Genomic DNA, 23449 nt, shown 5'->3' on the forward strand with positions numbered 1-23449 from the left:
TAAAGCTCCTCCAGTTGTGGATTTGGATGATTATTTCTAGCGCTGTTCCTCACTGTGCTGCAAACTGATGTCGACCATGATTCACGCAGACCTTCCTTGATAAGGTGGACTCAGATTAAAGTATAGACACAAAGCAAAAACCGTAATAATAATAATAATAATAATAAAAAAGACAGAGTCACAGGAAGATAGAGGGATGAAGGATAAAGAGGAACTGGCAGTAACTGCCCTCCTCCCACTCTCCTGGGTTATAGTGACAGGCGCACACAGAGACCAGAGCACCTCGTGGTCTCGTATGGAGATCTGTCTGCGGGACCACTCTTGAAATATGAGAAACAATCAACAACACTCCCCCATCACCGTCACTCTCCTCCCCTCCCTCACTCACTCCCTCGTCTGTTCCTCCTCCTCCTCCTCCTCTCTCACCCTTCATCATTGCATATTTTCTCACCTGATTTAAGCATTTTTCTAGTTGACTGTAAGTCACAAACTACATATTTTAACACACACAGCATCAGTATCACCCAGAATAACAGGCTCTAATCTGAGGTATGTTGTATACATTAGTACATCTGCTGTTCCTTAAACATCAGACATCCTTACAGAATAATATGTGACCAATTTGACCATGTTTGTATTCGTAAGCTAAATTTCATGACTCTAGCAATGACTCAAAAGATTCAAAAGCTGATGAAAAAATGTCACTCGTTGGCACTCGAGCCTAATTCTAAGCTTTGTGGGTGGTGAAACTATTGTGACTACCAGCTGTACAACGTGCCCATAGACTTTTGCTTGGTTTTATGTTGAAGTGACTCATCTTAATAGTAGCACAACTGACAACAATGCAGTGCAATCTGAGTGGTGAATCATGTGTGTTGTGATGATGATGCTTTTGTAAATAAATAATGGCCCAAAAGAATGAATACAGGTCATTTACATAACGTTTACAATACTAACCAAAGGGCTGTAAAAGAAGGTTTTATTCATATTTCTTTAAATAATGTGGATATAAGTTTACAAATAAGTGGCAACAACCAAACAGCTGATTGAAATTGATGGATTAAAATTAACTTTTTTCCAACTGAGGCTTCAAAACAGTGTGAAAGGGGACAAAAAAGCAATTTTATTCAGAAAACACAGATATTAAGTTACATAAATCTTCTGTGTGTAAAACACAGATGACAGATTTAAAGTCTCTCCCTGTCACACCTCATGAGAACAGCCACCCTTTCCCCTTTGCCTCTCTTCCTGCTCTGCTGCTAAATAGACCTCAATGACCCGCCTACCAATCCTGTCAAAGCTAAAATCTCATTACCTGTAATGTCCGACGGCCTAAACACAATCAGTCCTGACACCCAGACCTCTCCCCATTACAAACTCAACACCAAAAACCAGGGCACCAAATAACACAATCAGCCCGCTCCCCATGGACACACGTTTATGATTCTCATGTCCACAATGACAGCTTGTTGTTTGCAAGCCAATCACAGTGATCAATCGGCCACTAATCCCAAACTCTGCCGCCGCCACGATGCTCACACACACACAGTTTTTAAAGTGCAATCATCCATCAAGGCTCAGGCCCCGTATCAGAAATTGTTGGGTCGATGTAAGCCGTGCTGGAATTATGAGGTTTCCAATGGAGCTGGGACAACGATGAGTTGAACATAATCGAGTGTCTTGTTTTCATAAATGCAACAGCTGAGACCCAGAGAGGAGGAGGAGGAGGAAGAGGAGGAGGAGGAGGAGGAAGAGGAGGAGGAGGAAGACCTGTAGGAGCAGATGATGGGTGAAGGATGGCAGAAAAAGAGATAAAGGACACCAGGGCTTTCCACCAAGCCCACCTGTCATAAAGAAAGAGGAAGTGTACAGCCAGCAATAATATGATCCTACCTTCCCTGAACATGTCTTTTCCATTCTAATGAGTGTGGATCTGCTCATCTGGATCTGAAAGGGCAGCTTTTTCCCTTCCGCTCTTTTTGCTTCGTCTGAGCGCCGTGCTTACTTCTGTAGAAGAAAAAAAAAAACAAAGCGGAATGAGGGCAAATTCTTCATCTATTGAGTCATGATCAGAAACACTGATTTCAGACAATGAGAACTTTGCCCCCCTCAAATACAGACCACCAATTCACCTGCTATGTGACACAGCAGGGACTCCCAATGAAGACTCATTCAGTAACAAATGTGTCATGTTTAATAAGAGCTGCAGACTGAGTAGCTGTAAAAACAGTTCATTAGTTCACACATTGGTGCTCGCTTTAATTATTTACTCATGATTTATTAATGAGAAAAAGTACATCATGGAGAAGACAAAGCAGCCAAGGCCTTGGTGAACACAGGGACACATGAGTAACACTGCAAATGATATTCTTCCATTGTCTCAAGAGTCCACAAACATAACTTTTCTTGATGGTACATCATATGTGACAATTATATTACAGTACAGGTACAATGTTTATTTAACTTTTTGTTACTGTACATTATTTCATAACACTCGATATTTGCTTTTCAACTTTTTCCCTTAGCGATAACATCATTTCTCCAAATACATCTGTGGTCATTTATTGACTGTAATGGACTCATCAGGTTTTACCTTTTCAAACTTTTTCCTCTTAAATGGGGTAACACATTTTCTTACCTTGTGCTGGTGTTATCACATCTGTATATGGGACCAACCTATGTGGCTGGGAAAGAAACATAAAAGTATTCAATCAGAATCAAAAATCAAAAAAATGTTTTTTTTAATCCCAGGGGAAATTGCTTTAAATGTCTTTAAAATACGTTTTCAATGAAAGCTCAAACATACTTCGTGTTTTATTTCAGTCATTTCTTTAAATTGCATTAAAACACATGATGCCTTCATACCTGCTGTGTGGATCTGCAGCTCTGAATACATTAAAACTGATGTGACTGCATGTCCTCCAGATTACCTCAAGAGGGAGACAACGATGCAGAAGCAGTAAACTGCAGAAACTAGAACATAAAGACTTCTGAATTTTTTCATATCAGCAGTAAGAAAAATATCTTTTTTAATTTACATATTTTTTAAATATGCATTCCTAATATGGTAGTTAAGGACAATGTAGAACAATGTATATATATATATATATATATAAATATAACTTTTCAGTCAGCATCAATAAACCACACACACACACACACACACACGTTACCTCCGACACTCACACAGAGATTTGTGTTAACGTTTCTTCTTTAATTCCATCCAAGAGTCACATTAACAAGTTATATTATAGCAGTCCTGAACAAATTCAAATTAGCTTGCAGTAATGACTCTTCATCATCAAAATGCATTAATAAAATAAAACCTGTTGAGTATAGAAAAAGACAGGAAAAAACAGCTCAGTTTCTCGGTCTGCATACAATAAGCCATCAGAAAGACACTATCGCTCTGTGAGAGTACACAAGTCTTTCGTCTTAGGCTCACTGCTGGACAGACTGTGGCAAGCAGGCAGCAATAGCATAAATACAAGTTTGTCTTGCAGGTTTACATTTTACGAAGTAAAAAAAAATAAAACCAAAATAAAAATCAGGATTCCCCTCTGCTGAGGTATTTAAAATCATATTTTCAATGAAACACATGTGAACAGAAATGGACCCAGTATTTTCATACAGAACATCCAAACTGCAGAACTGTCCTGAACGTAAATACTGAGTACGTACAACAGTATGTATTTGACTCGCTGAACATGTAACATCACCTATTGAAAATGAAAACAGAACAGCCTGATGGGGCTCCTGTGGGTCGATACATTTCATTTTAGGTCAGATCTGTAATTCACAGCCAGATTCCCCGTCTATGTACAAAAACAGCACAGCTTCCCTCATACGCACAGTAAACTGTATATTTAACCACATCACTGAGGAGTACATGTAATATTTCCATTTCACGGTGCAAACAGGTTAAAGTCACTCAAACTGTCATGATGATGCCAAGCTTACGCATTTTTTGTAGCTACAAAAATGTCCACAATCCTGAGACAAAAGCAGAAGCTCTAAAAAAAAAAAAAAAAAAAAGTGTTTTAGATGTTCGTGCTAGCAAATGTAAAATGTTGCGGTGCGAGGGACAACCATAACTTCCTCTGTGCTTCCATTATATTGTGGCAAATCTAGGAATGCCAAACCTATTCACATTAACATCTCTGCATCAATACTGTGACCTACAAACTTATCATGCTTTTAGAGCAAAGTGAAAATTCTTTAAAAGTTAATGAAAATTCTAAGGTGCAAGCACAAATACATACGATTTTTAAAAAGGACAAAGTAGTAAGGGGACAATACTAGAAGACTGTGTTTAAAACATACTGGGTGTTTGTATGTGTGTGTGTGTGCAGTCTGGAGTGTTTGTGTTGACATAGCCCGTCATGTGGCGACACCTCACCTCAAGGCTCAACAGTTACACACTCACACTTTGTCTAGTTCAACCTGCACAGATCAAAGCAAAAAAAAAAAAAGGAATAAAAAGTGTACATGACTTCTTAGGAAAATGTACATTGGAGATCAGAGCTTTGAGCGGCCCCCGATTGTGACAAGATTGTCTATACATTCTTTTTTTAAGCATAATAATTCTATAGATTCAAGGCTATCGGTTTCCATATGAAATCTGCATTTTGTTTCTAAGCAGTCAACTCAGCGTAATAATAGTAATAACATAACAATAGAATATTACACTGTGTAAGAGGAATACAGCACAAAACAACTGCAGTATTTTACAAAAAAAGAACAAAACAAAAAAAAACCAAATGTGGCTCATTTTTCACCATCAATACAATCTGCAGAGGAGAGAAGATCACAGATCTTTGTCATGGCAGTGAAAATAAAAATCACCATTCATATACGTATATCAAAAATTCACAAAATGTCCTGCATTTGGAATATTCAAAATACATATTAGAACTCTTCAAAAAAGCATACATTATAAGAAGGCTTAAAAGATGTGAAATATTGCTTCACTGAAAGCTGTGACGGGGTTACAGTATGCATGGTCGTGAGCGAGACAGGTATGTGGTGATTTCAGACAATAATAATAACACATCACTGTGTGATGTCAAACAAAAAGTCAACCAGCTAAAAAAGAGATATCAATGTTTGTCATTTCATCCGCTCAGGAGAAGAATTCCCTTTAACATCTAGTTTACCCATAAAATGACAAAATGTATACAGTAAAGCACGGACAGTACTTTGTCACTTTGTGAGTTTTTAAAGAAAGAAGATGAAAAACAGCCAAGCAACTGCTGGCAAACGATTGAAACGAGCATCATTGTGTGATAGAAAAGTGCTCAGGGATGTTTTTTGTCAACATTTTGATTGTAAATTTTATGTCATGAATTAAAATGACAAAAAAAAGAACAAAATTTGGACACATTAAAAATCTCAAGGTAGAACTGCAAAAGTTTCAACATCACTCTCAAACATTAACCGGACCTTAAGGAACAATGTTTTAAAGAGCACTAATTGCCTCTTATGAAATTGAAAATCATCCCTAATTTTGAACCAAATTAAGGCAAAAAAAATTAAGGAAGACTTAAAATTACAATGTGCATGAAAAATGCATTTTATGGACACAGGCTGGCAACTTAAAATTAAACCATGTCTCAGCCACCTTTAACAAAAAACTGAGTATGAGGTATAAACGTCACTATAGGTGGAGATATCTCAGTTGCAGACTGGTCCTTCACAGACAATTTGAATAGCGAGCGTGTTCGGATTTTTGTTTTAAAATAAGCACTTAATGTCCTTTCATTAAAATCAGGGGGGAAGCATGAAAGACAACTTGGGCTCCTTGAAGATACCCACTGGTGTAAGACTGAAGAAAAATATGCTGTGAGTATGGTGGGATTGAGATTAAGGAGTGTAATGGAGAAAGGGAAGATGTGTGACCTGGCCTTTAAAATACCCAACAAACCGACCTAACTGCATGTGCTTTCAGCGGTCACCATTTTTTTCCCCCTCTTAAAGCCATTACACTCACTGGCTACAAACATGACAGGTGACATCTGATGCATTTTTGGTCCACGTTGTGTAAAAAAAAATGCAATAAGTGACTGGACAAAAAAAAAATAAATAAAAAAGTTTACATGCACATAACCCACTGAGTGTCAAAAATGATGACATCATTAGATTTTTCATTTGTCACTGAACCCTGAGCTAAATCAAATATATCATTGTATATATATTTATATATATATATATATATATATATATTTACACACACACACACACACATACACACAACAGGCTCATAGCAGTTATGACCATAATCTTGCAGGGACCTGAGTTAACCTCAAATGTGGTTACTGAAGCTTGAAGTATTCAGACACTTGTCACTGGTACCCTCAGGCCTTCTTCACATAAATAATCCTGCTCAAAAATAACTTGAGCCCATGCACTTTCAATTTAAAAGGCAGCTACCACTAAAGAGAGGAAATGAAGAAAAGTTACAAATGAATGAGAATAAAACACTGATTTCACTTTTGTCTTGCTTCCCTTGTGTAAAAAAATAAAAATAAAAATAAAACATGCACTGTTGGAGGGGAGAGAAGAAAACAGAACAAAAACACAACATTTGCCCCAGGAATCCTAATAAGTGCTTGCCCTTCAAGTATTCAAGCATTGTATCAGCCATTGTTTTGGCATTTTGACGATTCTTACTATGAAAAAATAAAAAGAAATTTATAACAAAATAAACTGTCAACAGGCTGAAAAGAAGCTCAGAAATTTCATGGACGAGTTGCTAATAAAAAAGGGTACGTAAACCTTATTTTTGTTGTTGTCGTTACTAAAATTTAGTTCCTTACTATAACTTCCCTCCGCCTCTGACATGACACCGCCTCACCAGGAGAGGTGTTTGTTTGCTCCCAATACATGTTGAAATGTTTTAGTTGTATTTCTTGAGGAGTCCGTCCACTGTGCCGTCGCGGTCGCCGGGGCTGAAGTCAGGACAGATACCGTTTGCGGTTTTGCTGGTGGCAGTGCTGTCAATGTTCAGGCTGGGTTGTGGTTGTTGTTGACCATCGCAGGAACTGTGGAGGCCTGCGTTATCTGTATACAGGTACACCTCAGCAAAGTCTAGGTGCTGCTCCACAAAGGTTCTGAACTTGTCTGCAGGAAAGACCACAAGAGGGCGCCAGACACACACATTATACAGAGGCTGCTCAGAGGCCACACTTACAAGGAAATGGCCCAGCTAAAGCAAAAGACTTTGCCAAGCATGCAGTTTATTTTGCCATCTTTTGTTGGATGTCTTACCAAATGTGATCTTTCCCGTGTCTTCAACATCAATGGCAGCAAACAGGCTTGACACACTGAGGTTAGTCACTCCTAATGCCGTCGTCAGCATGATTGCCAGCTCCCGTTCTGTGATGGCTCCATCTTCTTCTGCCTCAAACATCTGGAAAAAGGTCAAAAGTGGAGAAATGCAGTTCTCTCTTTGAAGTCTGACAGAGATTTTACACAAGAATCAAGTGGGTGCAGAAGTTGCAAAATTGCAAGAGCAATTAATTTAGGAACTTCACAATAACTCAGTCATTTGATTGTCTTGTGACCACAGTGGCTCATCAGCTGCAGTGATAACATCTTAACAGTTCATATTATGAAATCTGATGTGGGAAATGTAGTCTCATTAATGTGAAGTCTCAAATAACAGCATGGTCAATACAAACAGTCTGAAAATAGACCTGTATTGTCCATACATATCCGCTTCTTTAATCAATTTAGCACTTCAGAGAGTGTATTTTTCAACACTGTTGTTCTTGATTACTCATCAAGGACCTTTTTTTAAGTGAGTGTGGGTGCAGTGTGTGTGTTGATGTCTCAGCTATGTTGTCCTTTTAAACCTAACCGGCTGTTACTGCATATGGTACGACAGCCAGCTAATTAAGAAATGAAGAGTTTTTGTGCACTGAAACACTCCAAGGCTTTTAATTTGAAACAACTCCAGGATGTGCTAAATTTGTATTAACGATGTTATGCTAAACCTTTGCAATTGGGAGGGGATCAAAAACATGACCAGTTATACTTGCCTCACTGCCTCTGACAAGAATGCATCTAATAAAGGAATGTTACCGTCTCCACAGGTGTGTTCAAACATTGGGAACCCCTCTTTTAATTCTTCTCCTCAACATCGCTTTGTTCATCGAGGCACGGCCCTCTTATGGTCCTGCCACAGCATTTCAATTAGACTGAGGTCTGGACTTTTGTGCCATTCAAAAACCTTGATTGTTTTATTGTTCTGATATAGATTTGCTGCTGTGCTTTGTATCATCTTGTTGTTACATGACCAGATTTCAACAGAGCTTCAACTGTCAGACAGATGGCCTCACATTTGCCTCTAGAATACTCTGGTATATTGGTATAAAAAGCAGTTCATGGTCGACCCAATGACTGCAAGGTCCCCAGATTCTTCTGGCTGCAAAACAAGTCCAAATAGTTACCCCCCTCCACCACCATGCTGGACTGTAGGTATGAGGTGTTCCTGCTTTGTTTGGTTTTCATCAGACACAACAAAAAGCATTAAGGTCAAACTGTCCACTGTGGTCTCATCTGTCTATGGGACATTGTCCTAGAAGTGTTGTCTTTTGTTCAGATGCAGTTTTGTGAACCTTTGTGAAGACAGAAGAGACTTTCTACTGAAAACCTTCCACACACACTGTTCTGTGCAATTGTACTTTAAAGACTTTGTGTGTGTCTCTGAGCATTACACGGTCTGACCTTGAAGTAAATTTGCTGGAATATCTCACTGAGGAAGACTGAACTCCAGGTGAACTCCAAGTGTTTGGTAACGGTATTATAACCCTTTCTATGTTGATGTGCAGCAACAATTGCTCCTCAAACACCACTGCTTATGTCCTTGCCTCTCACACCAGCAAACTGCCAAAATATCTGCTTTTATAGAGGTCTGCACACGAGCTTATGATCAATTCATCAAGGGCTGATGATTAGTAGCACCTGGCAGCAGCTAAACATCCTAAATCCTAAGAGGGTACTAAGCATTACTCACATGGTTTTTGCTTTATTTTTGCTAAATAAATGACACAGCGGGAAAAAAAGTTGTTGTTGTGTCTGCATTTGTGTAAAACACCCACCACGACCAGATGGTCTTTATTGTGTTTTTACACATTACACTACAATAAAAGCAGATGTAAAAGAGAGGGTGCTAATGTTGAAATACAGTATGCCATTAACTGTAAGTCTAACTTCATTACAACCTGTAATATGTGTCATGTTAACAATGTGTTAACACCGTGTAAGCACTGCTTTGATTAATCCTGAAACACTACATACCTTAAATGCCAGCTTCATGGTTTCCAGAGTTTTTGCAGGTCTGCATACAACAGATAAGGCTATCACATATTCTCTGATATCCATGCTGTTATCGTCATGCTGGGGAAAGAGAAAACAAAGAAAGATCAAAACAGAGCATGTGAGCAACGAGTACCTGCAGGTGGTGACAGCTGAAATGACAAAACATTTACTGCACTAAAATGTCCTATAAATAAACAATCTTACAAACATATGTCTGCAAAACAAGGTTCTGCTATGCAGTCAAGTTTTAAAGAAGCATTTATTGTCTTCTACTTTAATCATGATCTGACTAAAGCAAACATCTTTGTTTCTAGTTGAGATTTGTAGAGAATACAGACACAAAAGAGTCATCAGGAAACAAAGCGCATGCAGAGTGAGTCGCAGTTGCCACTGAGGAAGTCTGCAAAGCTACACACTCAGAGTGAAAACTCGCTTCAGTTTTTACCTCATCAAAAAGAGCAAACATGTCACGTAGCATATCTGAAACTGGAACATCGAGGAAGTGAGCAAAGCTGTCCAAGTCCAGCTTCTGTCCCTCCAGTTTCCTCGCTCGGTTCCCATACTCCTGTAAAACCTTCTCTGTATTCCGAGGTTTGAGCCTGAGAGTGCATAAAAAAATATATCTTTTTTTTAGCTAAGATGTGTTCAAAATCCATCCAACAGAAAAGCACGGACAGTGGTTTCATGTTTATTTGTGAAACTGTTCTCACTGGATTTATGTCATAAACCTTAAGCCTGCATTGTATTTTCTCAATATAGACACCCATTAACATGTTTTCTAGTGGCATCCATTTTTCCTCTCTGTGGTCTGTTCATGGTTGTCTCTCCTCACCTGGCAGCAAAGATTTTATTAACGAAGCTGCATCACATGAATACATCACACTACCCCATCCTAGGCAGGCACCTGGCTAACCACAGGGATCTGTGCCAAAGATATGACTTCCAGAATCTGAATCTCAGCCCAGTCCCTGCTGTTTCGGGTGAGCACTGTGCCCCTTATTTAGTCCTCTTTGATGGATGCATTGCTTTTTAAAGTCTGAGTGACTCACCCAAGTCTCCTGACGAGCTTGGCAAACTCCAGCAGACAGGTGTCGACGGGCAGTCTCAGCTGGCCTTCTGCCATGGCCAGCTGGCAGTCTTCAAATGAATAGTCTGTGATGGGTACCCCCAGGGCTCTGTGCACAACACAGAGGAGACAATGATGGGACATCAGTTTGTGCAAATCAATACGAACTGTGCGCACGACTGATAAGGCCAATCTAGTAGCCACTGCGGGTACTTTGATGTTGAGAACAATGTGTGTTGTCCTCTGTCAACCTGCAGAGCTAAAGTTTCTCTTCCTAGGTTCAAAGCAGTAAAGCAGGGTGCAACAGAACGTGAGAAGACAGGTAGTATGCATATCTTGACATCAAAACCACAGGCTAGTAAATAGCATGTCTGTTGAACGCGTAGACAATTAAAGTCTGTGGTGAACCAAAAGAGAGCAATTCATGTTTAGAGATATATTAAAACGAATGTTAGGGGTTAACCATTTGTGTGTCGACATAAATATCAGTGGCTTGTGCATCCCTTAGAGAGGCTACAGGCGTATTCTGAAAGTGCCTGTGACTTTCTTTTCTTTCAGTGAAGTTAGGTGTGTGTATATAACACCTTTAATACCAAACTGGCAGTCAAAGGTTTATTTGGCAACGTCGAAAACTAATTTCAGGCTGCAGCAGACGACTTTGACGTCAATATTTTAACAACTTTTTTTACTATTTTAACTTTTGAAAAACATTTTCCTCACTGCAAAACCAGTTGTTTTTTTAGTGTAAATCTGTGCATCTGTCTTGCAAAGAAGACTACCAAGGTCATTAAAAAGTATGTGATTAAATGTTTGTCTTGATAATTTCAGTGAGCCCCTTTAGCACTAAATAGAGTAAAGCTTCACTCATGATTATCAAGTATTTTCACACAATACACACAGTATATCCTTTACACAGGTTCAAAGCAGTAAAGCAGGGTGCAACAGAATGTGAGAAGACAGGTAGTATGCATAGCTTTTGCAAATTAAGTACAGCATAGTTTAAGAAGGGTTGCTTCATAAAATCAATGGTGGGTAATAAGAGTATCTAAACAACAGTATAAACATCTAATTTGTTATTGAGGCAAAACTGTAGAGCAATTTAAGTAATGAGCCAAGCAAGAGACATAATCTTAAAATTTTTTTTACCAATTTATATGTTAACATCAATGGCGTGTTGTATATCCAGTAATTTACTTACTTAGCCATGACCCGTCTCACATTGATAGCAAACAGAGCAGGATTTTTTTTCTCCTCCTCTGATGGTGTGTAGATAGGAAGGAACTGTGAGGAGACCAAACAAGTATGCATTAGAAGATAAGGTTTAAAGGTATAATTGCAGCATCTTTAAGAAATAATAGAATATTAGAAATAAATACCTCTATGACAAATTCATTGTGTAACTGGCAGAGTGTCAGCCACAAGATTTCAAATCTAGACAGTGAAAAAGAACATCATCAACACCAATATAGACACAAAGGCTTCACTAGAAGACAGAAACGGTTTGAACTGAGAGTTGACAAACTTTCAGTTCCTCTGTGATCCTCAAACGCATCGTGTATTACCTTGTGTTAAGCCACATAATAATCATATCTGAGCATAAAATCCAGATTCAGATATGTCTCAATATAGAATTATTCTAATGCACATGTTTACATATTTTTTAGCCTAAATGGATTTAGCTTTAGTTTTTTATTTTGCTTTAGTAAAGAAAAACTAAAATCGGCATCTGTTTAATAAAGAATTGTACTCACGCTCCAGGCCCTTGCCATGTCCATGTGATCGAGTCCTATAAAAATACAAGCAAGTCGACATATTAGAAAGAGACATAATCACAATCACAGTAATGTTAAGATGCATTCTTAGACCATCTGTTACTGTGTCCACTGCAGTTACACAAAAAACAAACAATTAGCATCCTGGTTAATGCAGGAAATCAATTCTCATTTATTACTCTAGTCTGACTACTTACAGGCATGCTTTATGTAATATATATAATGATGTTTATTTTAAGTCATTGCAGTTTTTTTTAGTATCATTTTAATCTGTATTATATATTTAATCTTATCAATCTTTAATATAACTGACATTTTTCTTTGATTGTAAAATGTTTTACATGCCTGTTTTTGCAAAATATCATTTCATCATTCGATTACACAAAGCAGAGGAGGAAATGGAATTGCACCATTTCATATTTCATATTTGTTGTGTTTCCAGCAAATCATTCCACAATCTTACCAGTTTGTTAGGGTATCGAATCACCACAGGCTGCACTGGTACAGCTGGGATGAAGGCTCCTACAAGAGGGGGAAAACTTCACATTAATTAACTGTGTCAAAATACACTATGCTATAAAATAACAGTGCTTGCAAGGAGTAAACTGTTGACAACTTGTTAAGAATAAAGATGATAAAGCTGAGGAAATGTAGCTACCTGGTTTAAAGGTGATTAGGCAGGATCTATTGGTGCATGTCCCCTCAGGAAATATCATGATCTGGAGGTAAAAGTGGGGAATTAGCTGTTGTTATTGGTTCGACAATGCTTTATGCAATCCTGAATTTACTGGTATGAACATCTATGCACTTACCTGAGGCCATTCTCCTCCAGAGTGAGCTCTGCGCTTGATCTCCTCCACAGTCTTCTTTCTGGAATTCTGGTCTGATCGTGAGACAAACACTGGCCTGATGTACTTAATTAAAGCTAAAAGTAAAAACAAAGAACAGAAGGCAATCATAAAGTGAAATCACTCTCTCTAATGGTGTCTTTAAAAAACACTGACTGCTGAATCACTCCAACAAAGTACAATGGTGGTGTTGTATTGAATTATTCCTGTGTTCATGTGACACAAGTAACAACACTTTAATCTGGATACATGACAGAAACACTGATGAGGTCCAAACAGTAAGGTTTTCAAATAAGTTCCAATATTAAGAGTTAAATGTATAAGATCAATGGGCCTTGTGAACCAGCCATTACATTCATCACATAAACACTGTAGAACAGATTTGTCACAGCTGTGTGTTAATGCATCTTGCTCATTGATGCTGGTTTCATGAGTCAGATGAGCCTCACGTTATTCACAAAAGCAAGAAACGTGTGGCTTCCCTTTCTGCTTTTAGGCTCCGAATAAGGTAAAAAGTGACATTTTGAATATGCAAAACAAAAAACAAAACTAATCTCTATTTCTCTATTTATAGCAACATAAAAGTGAAGAGAGGCCAAATCCACAATTACCAATGAACAATGTGAAAACGTTACACAGCATTATCTGTGTCCAAATTATCAAGATAAAAATGATGTGTAAAGAGTAACAGTAACAGTTTTTCTCAGTGCAACTGCAACAGGACTATAACTGCAACCCTCACTTCCCTTTTGCTACACCATTTAATTGTATATAAATACTTTTGTGAGAAATTCAACAACACCTGATGATAGACTATGCCCATGAGCACAATGTTTATTCGGCAGAGGACATCAGGGCTAAATCATCATGTAAGTTCAAATAAAAACTGGCGATTTCAACCGCAATTTTAACTACATTAAAAGTTATGCACTTGCCTATGTCAAGAAATACTCTCCTTTACACAGCATGAGGAACACACCCTCCCTCTTCCCCTCTCTCACAAAAATTATAATTTTTTGGGCAACTGACTCCTTAGTAAACAGACTAATGACGGCTATTCATGCAAATGGATAACACAATTTCTTTATCTGAAACAAAGTTTTTGGCCATATGATGATGATGATAAAATAATAAAGTTCCACAGACTGATGAAGCAGGGAGAGAGGAGAGAAAGCAGGAGACAGCATGTTTCCAGATCCAGAGATATAGCCAGGTAAAAAACTCTTAGTAATATTAAAAAAAAATTTTTTAAAGACTTTGTATGAATGAGAATGAATACTGAAGTAAATGTAGACAATTGCAAATCAAATATTAATCACAATATTTGTCTGAAAAATTGCAATGAAATATTTTCCCTAAATTGTTAGGCCCAAGAGCACAGCGTCACAAGCACTTAAGCAATGGCTTAACACAGCAGACCTACAAATGACAATGGACAAGGACATGAAAAGAGAAGTGTGAACAGATTTACAGATTGTGGATTTTTGCCCAATGTTTATTACAGGAAATGTTTCTGACAGTCCTGAGATAGACTAAATGAAAGAAGCAGAAGTTTAACAGAGAGAGGTCAATGGACAGAAAAAGAAGAAGGTGAAACAATGAGAAGAAATTGATTCCAACTCTGTCCTATCTGCTGACCAAAGGGATTATGACTCTAGCAAGTATCCTGAGAGACACTCTGCACACGTCACTGTGGCTGATCAGGTCTTAATTCTTATTCTGGAATCCACTTGCTCGGCCATGCACTGGTACTTGGTGCCTGTATGCAAGGCCAAAAGGACTGGCATGAAACATATTAGTGTACCTTTTTGTGAAGACAGACTAGGAGAGCTTGATATAGCAAGAGAGCTCTCATCAAGAACATTCATTTTCTTATTGGGAGATCCATTTAGTGTTTATAATGTAAGATACTACAAAACACAATATTAACCAACCACGTGTCGTGGACACAAATATGGTTTCAATCTTGCACTACCTCCAGTAAGACTCACTCATCCTTCAGATAACAGTGTGGCTAATTAACAACTTAGTAGGCAGAGCAGGAGTAGGAGACAGGAAGGTCAAAATAACACACGCAGTCCTTTAAAGCATGTAAGGTTGCCAAGGAACAAGAAAGGTATCTGAAGTTAGAAGCTAGTTAATAGGATGTAAAGGTGCGGTTGTGTCTGAACTGGCTTTAGGTAGTGCACAGATAAAACTCCAGCTTCCTGAAAGGCTCTTCTATGTGGTGGGGTGATGTTGTGTAAGAACAGTCCCTAAGATGCACTATCTATCAATCTGTCTGTCATGCTGGGGTTAGATCACATGTCTAGTAACAGTCACATAGCTCAATGATGATGTCACAGTATGTAATTTTTACTTACTGCCCCAGAGAGGTATGTCCTTGCTCTCTGCCTTCATGACAATTGATGACATTGTCATTGTGACAGGAATGGCATCAAAGTAAGAAGAATGGGGTGCCAGGGTGAGAATGGGTGCTTCTCTAGGCAATGCTCTTTGCCCTTTCACTGTCATCCAATGGAAACCTCCCGCAAACCACATGACCCGCATGATGATTTTCAAAATTATGTCCACCAGTCTGGAAACAGAAGACTACAATTCAGCTGCGCTGTATATACAGATAGAACTTGTGATTGTGCAAGTTTTTAATCGTATAAAAACATATACACATGAACGAAATACCCACCTTCTCCAGAGGCACTGTGGTTCGACAGTGGTCTCAGAGCGCCCTACTGAGGCAAGAAAGGCAAAAGGCCATGCCAGCAACATCATGAATGCAGCTATGAGTAGACGGATGGGGAACAGTGTGACTGTCATTAATGCAATCTGTAAGAGTAGAAAAAAAGAGCAAGGGTTAAGGTAAGTAGATCCAACTCAGTACTCTATGCACTGAAGGAATGATGAAAGAAAAACTAAGCAATGAATGCAGCAATGGCTTTGTGATACAGCTGCAAACAGTAGCTCAGAAACATTGCATTTACCATCTAAATACTACATATATCTTTGGCCCTTAATTCTTCAAATCTCTGAGGTGTCTGGCATCGTGCTGTTTGGGTTCAGTGGTGGCTATTTACTTACACTACTACATTTTATGACTCCCTGACAGCGGCCGTTATCTTTTGTCAATATTTGTCTTGATAGCAACCGCTGAGGAACATGAAGTCTATCTGGACCTCGTGTTATATCTTATCAGGAGAGAGTTCATGTCTAACAGTGTAGTCAATTTAAATCAATATATTTCAACTACCAACAAGCACCATAAGAGTTTGGAGAGCAGTCAGACAGGTTTCCCCTTATTCCCCATAAATACAACACATTTGTGGTCTAAGAAACACAACTGCCCTCACCACCATGTTGCCAATATTGACACAAATGTGTTTTGATTAGTATGGGGTTAGGAGTAATGACGTTATGCACTGTACAGAGCTGTGACACATAAGCCTACTTTCTTGCCATGAATTTCCCTAAGACGCTCTTAAAATGCAATAATTAATTTATAGATATCAACTAACACCGCAATCTTTTTTTACACACATACAAAGTATATATTCAACAAGAACAAACAAGAGATGGCTTTAAGTACCCGTACTTTCCCACAACAACAAAGAAGCTTTGCCAGGAATGTTCCAGACCCTTTGTATAATGCATTTGTTAAAAAATGTATTTAGACCCAAAGCATGAGAATGCATAAATGTCACTCCGAATTAAAATGAAGGCAAAACTACAAAAGTGAAGAGGTTAAGTGAATATAGCCTTTGTACTGAAATTGCATCCTTAAATTCATGCGTTCAGTCTTGTCACGGTCTTCAAAGTAAATGGGGACACAGAATAAACATTCAACTGGGCTGATGCATCATGGGAATTATTCTGTACCTCCAAACACAGTCTCTGCATTGTAAATGAAGTAGAAATGAACTGCGGCTTCTTGCCATCAAAACCACAGGCTAGTAAATAGCATGTCTGTTGAACGCGTAGACAATTAAAGTCTGCGGTGAACCAAAAGAGAGCAATTCATGTTTAGCCATATGAAAATGAATGTTAGGGGAGTTAACCATTTGTGTGTCAACATAAATCAGTGGCTTGTGCATCCCTTAGAGAGGCTACAGGCGTATTCTGAAAGTGCCTGTGGCTTTCTTTTCTTTCAGTGAAGTTAGGTGTGTGTATATAACTCCTTTAATACCAAACTGGCAGTCAAAGGTTTATTTGGCAGCGTCGAAAACTAATTTCTGGCTGCAGCAGACGACTTTGATGTCAATAGTTATCATATATAAATTTATAACAACTTTTTTTATTATTTTAACTTTTGAAAAACATTTTCCTCACTGCAAAACCAGTTGTTTTTTTAGTGTAAATCTGTGCATCTGTCTTGCAAAGAAGACTACCAAGGTCATTAAAAAGTATGTGATTAAATGTTTGTCCTGATAATTTCAGGGAGCTCCTTTAGCACTAAATAGAGTAAAGCTTCACTCATGATTATCAAGTATTTTCACACAATACACACAGTATATCCTTTACATTTTGCTGTCAATTCCCGTTCATGAGTTTAAAAAAAACACAGCTCTCGATATTAGTAAAGGCCTTGCCACTAAAATAGGATGGCATTTTTGCTGCACAACTCTATATGACTGTCACTGTTTCTTCATTTGTGCTATGGCAATTCACTTTTCTGGTTCCATAGACAACTGTGACTTCCTCAGTGGCAAACAATATGTTATGTTGGCTATGGACAGAATCTGAAAATGCCACCTTAAAATGTTGTCTTACATATATGCATCACTACTGTTAAAAGGAAACGTCAGATTCCATCTTTAATACCGACCAACAGAAATATTCCCCTCAGTACTGTGGGAATAAGCTATTGATCCATTGCTGCTTTGGCAGGAACAAAATAGATTTACCTCTTTGTTGGACTTATCCAATAAATCACACAAGAATGTAGATTAGGCTTGTCAAAGCCAAGCTGCGTACTGACATGAGCAGCTTGCCCTCTGACATCTAAGCAACTTTTGGGTATAAAGCCATTTTCAGACTGGAATGTTGGCTGAGAAGCATCAATCTGCAACAAAAACACTGTAATATATTATGACATTAGAGCTTTGCCAGTCAGCTCTGTAAATCAATGATGTGCAACTTCAAGGTAAAAAATCTTCATGATCAGCTTTTTTGTGGATTGAAGGGTCATGATACTGAGTTACAGTATAGCTTACTAATGAGTATCTATAAGCCTCCAAAGTTGATCTAATGAAGCTCTTAGACAGAAATATCCACTTTACTTATGCTACTCCTCTTGTCTCAAAGAAGTAGTAGGGTTAGCAAAGAAGGGAAATTAGTATTTATAAACAGGTGAGTTTTTTTAATTGTGCTACAGCCTATTGTTTCTCAAGCCAGACGCCCAGGCTTACAAAGCAACAGCCTTATGGTGTAATGCCAGGCAGGGGCTGGGTTAATCCAACAAAACTCATCTGCTCCTGTTTCAATCTGCTACCCCTCTGAGTGGGGGTTTCACAGATATACTGTAAGGCATGCATGTTCCAAACTGGATCAGGTCTCAGTGTTTTCGTGTGTTAGTTCTGTGATGTTCAATGTGTACCTTGCCTGTTATCCCTGAGAAACTGGGTTACATCTTCTTGTGACAAGACGAACCAGATAAAGCTGATGGATGGATTGGATGCAAACTTCAAATGAGAAGGGAAACTAACCACTGTGACACAACAGAAGATTTTGGGGGGTTAAGGAGCATTTGCTGGACAGACAGTGAAGACATGCGACAGTCTCTTTTCTGTCTGAAAACCAAAACTTTGGGGAAGTTAGCTCAAGTGTTTAAAGTTCCCCCTGGTGCTGTGAAGACAGTTGTTCTCCATTACAACACTTATAAAATTCATTTCACGGCCTGTTTTTGGTTTACCACTTGAAACACACATATATATTACATTTCCCTTTTATGTGAAGATAAATAACAGTGCAGGTGTAGCAGAATAAAAATCTCTTTCAATGAACCTGACAATTGAATTCACTTTGTTAAATTTCATCCAATCATTGATAAGATCAAACTGTCTGCAAATGTCAAGCCTTAAGCCTAAATTACTGCTACATTCCTCAAATTTAATCTAAGGAAGGAAGAAAACCAGAAAACCATCTTATTGCTTTGGCCTTGATCCACCTGACATTCTAACGTTTCCATTCAATCTCTGTGAAAAGAGCCGGCAGAAGTGTGTGAACCTCCCTAGGTCACTATTCTTATTTGTAACAAGATGCTCTCTCTGGTACCTGCTATGGCAGAGCAGTGCCATTCATAAAACTGTGGCTTTCCCATTACACTGAACTCTGTTACTGAAAATATCTCCCAGCTGTGCCCCAATTCCACCCTGTTTACTAACAGTATACATTACACCCTGTGTCTTTATTCTTTATGGAAACTATTTTGTCAGTTAAAATCAGGACGCTTAGCATTTTTTTTCTTTTTTAGATGAGACTGTCAGCCTTCAGGATCATGATTCATGCATTCTACACTCACTTCTCTAGCTGTTTAAGCTATTTTAAGAGTTCATAATGGGATGAGCTATATGAGGCCCTCTAAATTAACAGGCAGTCCCAAGATAATGTGAATATGACGAGTGAAAGTTTCCATCATCTGCAATAACACAACATGGTACATCTTTTTTTTACATGGAGGACAAAGTCCTGACAGCCACAGGTGCAAAATAAATCACATTTTAAGCTACGTTTTGTCTGTAAAAGCTGCATCCCAGCAAGACTGCTGCATAGTTTTTGGAGCCCTGGAGTTTGAAAGCATAAAGCTTTAAGCAGCATGCAATTAACACATTCTGCAGAGAAGTCTGAAAGCTCTAAATCTGATTATCAAGACTAGCTTGAATTGATACACCACGTGCTGCAAACCGGTTAAAATTGATGAAGAGATGACTAGGGAAACAAGTGAAGTATCAAGACATAACAGTAGGAGCTAGCTGTCAGCTCTCCGCCCTCCATGTCCTCACGTGTTGGCTGGGTGGCTGTGCGATATGCACCAACGAAGACAGAAATATGCCAAAAAAAGCTAATAAAAGGGCACCATGTTAAAACAAATTAAAGGGTACCCACTGATCATATCCTCTCCCTGTGACCTGTACAACTTACATTTACCTAATGGTCACCGTAAGAGTTAAAAAGCAACAAGCTAGGCCCCTCCTGGATAGGCGGCCATGCTCAAATAACTGTATTCTGTATTAAAAAGCTGTTAGCGGACTCCTGAGTGAGGTTAATTTACACGCATGTAACTCCTGTAATAAATACACATCGCAGCAAAATTCAATATCTCTTTTTAAAGGTCTTTACGTGGCCATTAAAGCTAAGGTTTAGCCGAGCCCACAAGAAATTAGAGAGAAAAAGCAACATGTATGCAGCTAATGTTAGCTGGCTAGCTAACACAAGCCCAGCTGACTGCACGCAGTGAAGAAAACCTGCTTAAGTTAAAAGATGGTGTCAACCTGTGTCGCACTGTAGTGTTCATGTTGTGTGAGCATATTAGCCCTTTAAAGCAAAAGTAAGTTACTCTTACCTTTGCCTTTTCCGTAGGGGTGAATTTCAAGACATGCACAAAAGGGTTTCTGACCGGAGGAGCTTGGTCCATCTTCTTTCCATCTACTTCCATCGCACACTGCCTGTTACTCCGTAGCTTCATGCTTACAAGTAACGTTAGTCGAGGTTTCAGCTAATATCTACAAAGGAAAGCTGGTTCTGCCAAAAAGCAAGGCTCCTCACGCAAAACGCAGTTGCCCTTATCAGTCTTGCACGGTGGCTAATTGAGGTGGCAGTGAAGGGCTATTATCGTTATCTTCCTCTCTTGGACAGCATGGAGGGATAATGGTTAGCTCAAGGATTAACTGGGGATATCTGGAGTCGCCGATATCTTGTCTACCTACAGTACGCCTTCCTCCACACCGTGTTCCCCTGCCACACCAATCCGCTAGCTCTGGATGCTAACGGAGCCACACGATTCCTCTCCTCCAACAGGGCGCATGCGCACGACCATCCCTCTTCTCATTGTCCCCTCGCACGATGCGATGCTGCATTCAGGACCAAACCCACAACGTGGTAATTTAAACATTTCAGTACACCATGTGTTATTGGGGGACCTACAAAGTCGAGGTCGACGGTGTGTTTTAAAAAAACTAGGTTGGAAATATTTTACGACCGAATTGACTGATTTCAATATAAACGTTGATGTGTTTTGTCAACTATTTGCTTCACACAAAGCTTGACAGGGCATCAACACCACACAATAATTATTACAGATAAAATAGTTAGAAATAAAAATGTCCAAAGCCGCTCGTTTTTATTGTTAGTGTTGTGTAGCAATACAATTATATTAATTAGTAAACAGCAAGAAAAAAACATCTAACACATGTTCTATTTCTATGGGAAATCAGTAATTTGTATAGCGACGATTGTATTAATTTGCGTTGAGCTTATGACAACTCAGCCAACATTGTGGACACCATAGATTTAACACAGTCAATCTCAGATAACGGTTCTTCAAAAATGATTGCATGCTTCCCTCTAGTGGTGAAAACCTTACAATGCTTTCAAAGATGCTTAAATTCAAAATAAATACATGAACGTCACACCCTGTGTTCATACACGTGCTTGCAGGCACACGTGCACTGCAGATAACTTCCTTCCATAAATTCACAGTATGATCATCCACTTCTTTGAAACACTTTGCTGTAGATAGATTACCTTTATTCAGAGATTAAACTGAATTGAGTGCACAACCTGACACATTGAGACACATAAAGACATTACACAATACAGCTTCCACTTTTATAATTTAAAGACCTGTAAATAACCTCATGCTGAACAAGTGTTACTTTTATTTATACTTCAACAGCAATGTGCTCCATGTAATGTTATCAATAGAAATCCTTATACTTTTGCCCCTTCATACCATAGCATATGGTGTGAAAAGATATTTTAGGGTTTTGACAAAATAAACTCATCAAAATATTGTTAAACACATTGAGTGAAGTTACCTGTCTAACCTGGTCAAATATAAATATATCTTGTTCGATTGTCATTTTCTGTGTTCAGCCATGAATTCAAGCCTCTGTGCAACTCATTTCTTCTTCTGTGGTACCCCTTATAAATTGCTGTTCTTTTGTATAATTCCCCAAAGGGACGAGGAGCTGGAGCAGGCTGCTAATTCCCTTTAGTCATTTGATACTGCAAGAAAAAAAAGAAGTGTGCCACCAATAGTTCCTCAACAACATAAAACAGAAGTCTACTGGCTACACCGACAGGGCAGTTTGCGAAGCAGCAATTAACTCTGGCTTGAAATCACAGCCTCATGGAGATACAGAGATACACACAAATGTTGATACGAATGGAATGTGGTGTACAGAAAACTAAAAGCAGCATTTATCTTTTCCAAAGTGCTGAACTCTCTTGCTTGTAAGCTAAATTGTGCGCGCACAGCAGTTTTGTAAAGTTCCCCTTTTTGCAAACCTATTGATTGAGCTACATGTTCATATCGGTACTCAAGCATAGTGTGAAAAATGGTGCCGTGTGTTAGAGGCTGTATTTATGACACTTGATTTCTCCTTGTTCTCATAGCAATCATGTTTTTACAGTCATGTGCACAAACATGCAGCACGAGCACTTTGCAGGCTCAGACACACACACACAGACACACACACGCATGCACGCACACACACACACACACACACACACACACACACCATTCAACTTATATTTTAATTTGGGTGTGGACTAACATGCAGTCAAAGTGCCCTGTGGGCTGACCATATCAGGTCGTGACATTTGCATTTGACAGGAATCACATCAGACAGGGTTAATACTGGAGAGGATGGAGAGATAGAAAAAAAGAAGAAAAAAACTGTGGAAAAGGTTTTCCCCATTTCTCCCTCCAACCTCTCCCTCTCTCTCTCTTTTCCTCCTTCAATCCCATAGCTGAGGTGCTTAAATTAAAAAGGAAGAAATGCAATTTAAAGACATGGGGTAAACAATCACAAAACACTTGTTTCTGGAGGAGAGACAATTTCCTGGTGCCTTGTCCAATTTCTTATGGCCTGGAGGGCTGCCGCATGCGTTTTAACACCTGGTTCTACACCACTGATTAAAATTGTAATGCTGCCGTTGAATCAATCCATATGACATTTTGGAAATACACAACTATCAGGACATTTTTATATATACAGCATTTTTTTTCCTATTGTTTTCATTTGGAAAACAGAAAAGGTGCAAGGTGGTGACTCGCACTGGGTGTCAGCACTATGCCTTCCAACTGTTTGACGGGGGAAAAAAGAGAAGTTTCCACATCCTAAACAAGCCTAAAAACAGCACTATCATTGTACATAGTGTTTACTCAAAGGCCGCATGTAAGGTGGATGTGAAATTAGAGATGTATTTATGTGGTTTTGTTGACA

At 38.8% G+C, this 23449-nt stretch overlaps 1 protein-coding gene across 1 annotated transcript; it reads right to left on the reverse strand.

Moving 5' to 3' along the window:
* Window positions 1-3193: 3193 nt before the first annotated feature.
* On the reverse strand, window positions 3194-20997 carry LOC114448960 (lysophosphatidylcholine acyltransferase 1). Its single transcript, XM_028426230.1, has 14 exons — window positions 20563-20997; window positions 15694-15833; window positions 15371-15585; window positions 12972-13084; window positions 12818-12878; window positions 12623-12681; window positions 12139-12173; window positions 11764-11818; window positions 11586-11668; window positions 10371-10496; window positions 9767-9920; window positions 9301-9399; window positions 7267-7408; window positions 3194-7119 (listed from the first exon to the last, which is right to left on the reverse strand). Exons 1-14 carry the CDS (start codon window positions 20683-20685, stop codon window positions 6896-6898), a joined length of 1629 nt encoding a protein of 542 aa, XP_028282031.1. The 5' UTR covers window positions 20686-20997; the 3' UTR covers window positions 3194-6895.
* Between the last annotated feature and the right edge of the window lie 2452 nt (window positions 20998-23449).

The sequence above is a fragment of the Parambassis ranga genome, chromosome 16 (assembly GCF_900634625.1).
Source record: "Parambassis ranga chromosome 16, fParRan2.1, whole genome shotgun sequence".
In the NCBI taxonomy this organism is placed as follows: domain Eukaryota; kingdom Metazoa; phylum Chordata; class Actinopteri; family Ambassidae; genus Parambassis; species Parambassis ranga.

Bases quoted from the DNA above. Each gene is read 5' to 3' on its own strand.
- LOC114448960 (XM_028426230.1), bottom strand. From the start codon at position 20,685: ATGAAGCTACGGAGTAACAGGCAGTGTGCGATGGAAGTAGATGGAAAG. The intron at 15,586-15,693 runs GTGGGTATTTCG...TTCTGTTTCCAG, and splicing joins CCACAGTGCCTCTGGAGAAG to ACTGGTGGACATAATTTTGA. The intron at 13,085-15,370 runs GTAAGTAAAAAT...TTTTACTTTTAG, and splicing joins GGACATACCTCTCTGGGGCA to CTTTAATTAAGTACATCAGG.